The sequence below is a fragment of the Anarrhichthys ocellatus genome, unplaced genomic scaffold (assembly GCF_004355925.1).
Source record: "Anarrhichthys ocellatus isolate YVR2014 unplaced genomic scaffold, GSC_Weel_1.0 scaffold144, whole genome shotgun sequence".
Lineage (NCBI taxonomy): Eukaryota > Metazoa > Chordata > Actinopteri > Perciformes > Anarhichadidae > Anarrhichthys > Anarrhichthys ocellatus.
In genome coordinates, this window is record NW_022280174.1 from 460,555 (window position 1) to 466,701 (window position 6,147).

Genomic DNA, 6,147 nt, shown 5'->3' on the forward strand with positions numbered 1-6,147 from the left:
GTAAAAACACAAAAGCAATTCACTTACCACAGCTGCTATTCACTTAAAGACAAAGTCCATCCTCCTTTCTTTGTTAATGAAGAGTTTAATACCGCGGTTGTACAGAACATTGGTTCAGTTCAGTTCCAGTCAGAGGTCGTCCTGCGAACGTGTTCGTTGAGCTGTAGATCCACTCGGGTCTCTCCAAAAGTTTTCAAAAGCACCGCAGTTTGTGAGTGTGTCGTTTTGCTGCCTTGGTTAGCGTAGCGTATCTCCAAACGGCTCCAAACACCAAGATGCTCAGTTGCAAATAAAATGCATTCCCAGCCATAAAATGTGCAACGCTTCTCCTATGCTGAAATACCGTTTGTACAAATCCTTTTCCATGCTGGGCCAGCTGCACGTTAATGTTGACGTACTTGTAGGCTAGCTAGAAGGCTCTAGTATGTCAAAGAATATGCCCAACATGTCAAACTAAAGATCTGATTGTTGGAAGACAATGACAATCAACAATATCGTCCCCATTCACTTAAACTGCAAAGGGATTCAACTTGTGAATCTGCAGGCATCGGGCCTCTCTTCTTACCTAGAGACACAGAGGTGAAATCTGATTGGATAAAAGCTCTACTTAAAACAAGCTGCACTGGAAGCAGAGCAACTGAGGAAGACAGGAGCTGTGCAATGAGAAAATAAGATAATGGGTAAAATATTTTTATAAATTATAATACATATAGTGTATTAAAAAAAAGTATTAAATTATGAAATAGCTATAACTTTGTGATTCTGGCGGCCCATCACTGAGTAGTGGTGTTTCTTGTGAACGAAATGCCTCCAAGCACAAATTTCTATCAGGATAAAGTCATGACATTTTCGACAGACGGGCATGTAAACTGCAACTTGACTGGCAGAAGTTTAAGGCCGCTTGGTGGTAATTTTAGTTCATTATTAAGATAAGGAATGTGTTCTTTCCTCTTTTAAAGGTATCATTGTGAGATTTATTATTTACTTATGTGTTTATAGTGCCCTCAAATCCCAGATTTAGATACTGTGTGCTAGCATAAACTGAAGCATTGGGCCAGCTCTGCGTTTCTTTGGTTGTTTGATCGTGCCCCCTCCCCTTTTTTCATTCTTGACATTGTACAGGGACATCATCCTCCAGAGCACACCAACAGACGAGCCCTCAGCACTCAGCAACCTGTACATCCTGACCGGACATGAAAGCAGCTACTGAGAGAGAAAAATACGGGTCAACTTCTTCAGCACTCACACTAAAGAGAAATGCAGATCAGTTCTATAACCCAGTGGCGGAAAACCAAGCCGCAGCAGACCCCAGCACTGACTGTCTATGCGTGATAAATGTCAGTATGAAATTCAGTTTCCCATCCAGACTCAAACTGTAAGCGGTCTGGCGACACGTGTACAAGAGACAATTTCTAACTCTTACGTCTGCTGATTAAAGCTGCAAAAGCCAAGATTTTCATGTCAAACAAATGTTCTCTTCCCATCTTAAATCCCAGAGAGACTGCTGCAGGGAGCACAGTTCCATTCCTGATAATTGAGATCTACTGCTGTCAGATTGTAGAAAATCGTGGACATGATATCTGTGACAGCACTCATACGTTTCTGAACTGTTGTTTTGAAGCTTTTATTTGTTTACTGCTTGCTGCCGTCTTTGTCAGTCACTGGAACCAGGACATTTAGTCAAATAGGAGGAACCAAATGCGATAGGCTGAGACGGTCTGTCCATCAATCACACAAATCAACCTTAACATCCCCTTAAAGTAATAACGTTTCTCAAAAAAGCCACAAGGATGCACTGTAAAGGAAGTGAAAGCATTTTCTTTTTTCATTGGTTGAACTGCAGCTTCATCACTCAGATAATTTTCTGGGTATATGTGTCTGTCCACACAGTAATGCTGCGTTCATGTCATGTCGAAGTTACTGTAATTAATGCTTTCGCTTCCAGTCAACATTCAAGTCACAACCGTGAAAGTCAGATTATTCAGAAAGCTCTGAATTTATCTAAGTTGGTGCTCAGTGATACAGAAGCCAAAGTATGGGGCTAGTGGAAAGTTGTCTAATGACGTGAATGCTCCAAATTTGTAAACATGGAAATCTTTCACACTTCTACCATCCATCCCATATGACCTGAACGCGGCATATACTGTATGTCAACTAGCTACGGAAGATGATTAGGGCGACATGAGAAATGTTAATTTGAGTTTAAAGTGGGAATTCTGAGGCTGTATAGTGAGTTTGCCATTTATTACCGCTGTTCCCAGTGTATAGTGAGAATTATTATACCCTATATGGTGGACTAAATGTATCCCACAATGCATCATGAAAAGTAGTGGTCACTAACCAGGCACTATAAACCATTATGCATTGTCTGCGATGAAGGAAAAATGTTGAGAGGAAAGAGCAGTACGACTGAGACAAACCCATGAGTTGTGACACAAACATCCACAAAGTATTTATTAAATATGCTTATTGTCCTCGTATTCATTGACATCTGCAGCGCACACCGCTTTACTCCTTCCATTCTTACCTTTCACAATAAAAGCCCTAGCAATATACGCAGCATCACTAGTTACCAGGGGGAACTTAAATTCACTCAGAGCATTTCGCTAAGAGGCAACTCAACAAAAAAGCTGAGAATATGTTTGTTTTTTCTCACAAAAATGTATTTATTATGGACTGTCCATCAGCTGACGTTGATCTGGCACGGTTCAAGTGTGCAACAGCAGTGAAAATGACCCAAGTACACAATATCTCAAGAATGGCTGTATGAACTCATTTGATTTTGGAGGTCAAAGGTCAAGATAAATGTGACCTCTCGTCCGTCCCATTCTTGTGATATCGCTGGAACGCCTTGAGGGGGATTTCTTCAAATTTGGCACTAACGTCCACTTGGCCTCAAGGAGGAACTGATTATAATTGGAGGTCAAAAGTCACTATGACCTCTTAAAACACGTTTTTTGGCCATAACTCAAGAATGCATGTGCTAATTATAAGAATTTCACTCAATTACATTTTTCACATGTGGCGCTAATCATCTTCCGTACGAGCCAAAGCAGCACTAAGTGATTTTAGTTGAGGATTCTCCATCACTCAAACAGCAGATTACTTTTGGAGTACCTGCCTTGTTTGGTTTGTTTATTAAAGGAATACGTGAGGTGTTCAGGTTCATTATGAATAGTCGGTACACTAATCTAAATGTATGAAATCAATTTAAAAAGAGGACTCCATACTGCTCCTAATGAAAGAACATGTCCGTGATATTTAGATTATCGGCTTGAATATTACAAAGAGTGTATAACCCCTCAAATGTAAACTTACCCGAGACCACATCATTCTGAAAATCGAATTTAAATGTATTTTAATGTTCGTGAATGTGCCGCCATGTTGAGAGAGGCTGAGTCCTGTTCTATATGTGAACCTGAAGTGTTCTTTCGTTGCCGTCAGTTACCCATTGGTGCCAAACAACTGTGTCCCTCCTCCCTCCTTTATTAATTCAACTTAAACATAGGCTAAACGTACATTTGATTACATGAGGTGCCATAGAAACTGAATGCAATTAAAGTGTACTTCTACTAGTTTGACTAAAATTTAAATTCCACTACATGAGAGTTTTGTGCGTAATGATATTTGTTATTTATGGAAAGGGAACTGTACAAGTAACACTCACCTTTCCCTGAGACATACTTGAAAGACATAATATGCATATGGATATTTGTTTTTTTAAGACGTTTTTATTGTTATTGTGTATACATTTTAAGTATATAACAATACAGTATGCCTTTACGGTATAAAAGGGTTGTAATATGCACAATAAAGATTTTAATATCCTTTCAAGCTGAAGTATACGTTTCATTGTCGTTACAAAGATTCACTTGTAGCCTCAACAGAGGTTTAGTCAACTGTCAGAATACAGTAATGCTCAAAACTTTATTTTCCATTTCTGAACAGGAAAAAAACAACTCTTAATGTTTTATTTTATCTGGGAGCTTTTGGAAATTGTAAGCCCTAAGGGGTTTCAATTACATGTAAGAATATCTTTATTACAAGCCTTTGTGAATGTAATATTTACTCCACGATATGTTTTGCTGTCAAGTACGTAAGAAACCAACAAAAGATATAACTCAAAAGCAGTGGTGGGCCGTGCATTTCATACCTGTTAGGTACCATAACTGATTTAATGAGCCATTCGCAGTTTCACTGTACCGGCCGTGTGTACTTAGACTTGCATGGCTTAATCTTTGAGACAAGCATATGCTACTGGCAGGATCAACCAGGTAGGTAGACAAACTACACCGACTGTTGTCCTGCAGCTGAAATACCACCTTATAACCACATGATGGCGCCACAGATATCAGTTTCTAAGGCTGTAACTATGTACATATTAAATGTACGTAACGTTCGGTACGAGACTTGCAATACGTTTGAATAGTACTAGAGCATCTGGAAAATGCAGAAGCTTATATTCAGGAAAATATAATGTTTTCTGCACTCATGGAGGACAGTGGTTCTCAGCTGGTCTGGCTGTGGGACCCACCATCACTCCTTAATGACAAGTCACGGCCCAAAGAGATCGTCTTATGATTTTACTTTCACAACTTGAGCATTGTACGTACTGCTCTGCAGCGTCTTTCCTCTTCTCAGCACCCTATGTCATGGTGCATCTCACTCAGTCAGAATGCCCATATTTGATTGGCTGAGCTGCATCACGTGATGTGATCAGTGACCCATCAGTGACCCATCAGCCTCTGCTGGCTGTTAAGTTTCGTTTCATGATAGTCACGTGCTCGCCCACTGACCAATCACAGCACACTCTGCACCTCGCGGCAAAACTACACATAGACACTGAGCGGCATGTAATGCTGATGTCATTATAGGCCGGCGTGCAGGCTCTGATAGTCAAAGAATACGCCCAACATGTCAAACTAAAGATCTGATTGGTTGAAGACTATGACAATCAACAATATCGTCCCCATTCACTTTAATCTGCACTGGCTGCAGGGGAGAGTGTGCAGGCCTCTGCCTCTGTTCTTACCTAGAGACACAGCGGTGAAATCTGATTGGATAAAAGCTCTACTTAAAACAAGCTGCACTGTAAGCAGAGCAACTGAGGAAGACAGTAGCTGTGCAATGAGAAAATAAGATAATGGGAATAATATTTTTATAAATTATAATACATGTAGTGTATTTAAGAAAAAATATTAAATTATTAAATTATAAAATAGATATAACTTTGTGATTCTGTTTAGGCCAGCAGAGAAGGCCTTGCAGGCCCTGACGGCCCGCCACTGCTCAAAAGTATATGTCCGGCCATAAACACAAGTAAAAAATCAATTATACTTTCAGAAAATCCTTTTGTTCTTTGCTTATATATCTGCAAGGAACTGTGAACTTTTCTAGGCCCACAGCTATGTTGAGAAAAGATGAAATGAACTTGATTGAGGCTTGCTTTCATTGAATAAATGGTAAGCCACTGCCTCCACCTAAGGTTCAGGTTGCAGCCTTCAAGCGAGAATCAGCACCTGCACATTCTGGTAGCAACTAGAACCTCCACCTAAAGCCTCTGCCAAGCAACCTGCAGTTGCTCCCTCCACCTGAAGAGAATAAAGTTTCTTTTAATCGTGAATGGACTTGAGAAGATGATCTGATATCATCAAGGAGGAACTGTCCTATTGCCATGAGAAGACCTAAGTTGGAGGAGCAAAGGGACACACTGAGTCTGGTAAAGAGAAGCTTCTAGAGAACAAACAGATCAGTGTGTAATAACAGTCTACTGTGCTGATGGATTAAAGCTACCTTTATGTTTAAATGTTCTCCATCTTCTCCATCATATTGCATGAAGGAAGAGCACACAACCATCAACATCATCTGGAAAACGAGACGATGACGCTGAACTTCATCTACCAGAAAGAGCTCTTCCTCCTCCCACAATGCTTTGCAGTTAAGTTACCACATCATCAGTGTGATGCACATCTAGTCCAATTTTGGCCTCTTTCCAGCCTGAGCAAACGTGTGTAAGCATCAGGTTCTAATAAAAACATCATGAAACAGTGAAATCAACTGTCCTGAGCCACTTTTTTGAAGAAAATCTATGAAACTGTTTACTTTCACAAAATCCACTTTTGGCCTCTTCCAAGTCTGAAACGTCTT

General features: G+C 40.2%; 1 protein-coding gene across 1 annotated transcript in view; it reads left to right on the top strand.

The window, feature by feature from the left end:
- The window catches only part of map4k2 (mitogen-activated protein kinase kinase kinase kinase 2), a 41,177-nt gene extending 37,025 nt beyond the window's left edge, over positions 1-4,152 (top strand). Inside the window, exon 29 of the mRNA XM_031877695.1 lies at positions 1,123-4,152. Coding sequence (XP_031733555.1) covers positions 1,123-1,210 — 88 coding nt within the window. The 3' untranslated portion in view covers positions 1,211-4,152. The remainder of the gene's footprint in view (positions 1-1,122) is intronic.
- The last annotated feature ends 1,995 nt before the right edge of the window (positions 4,153-6,147 follow it).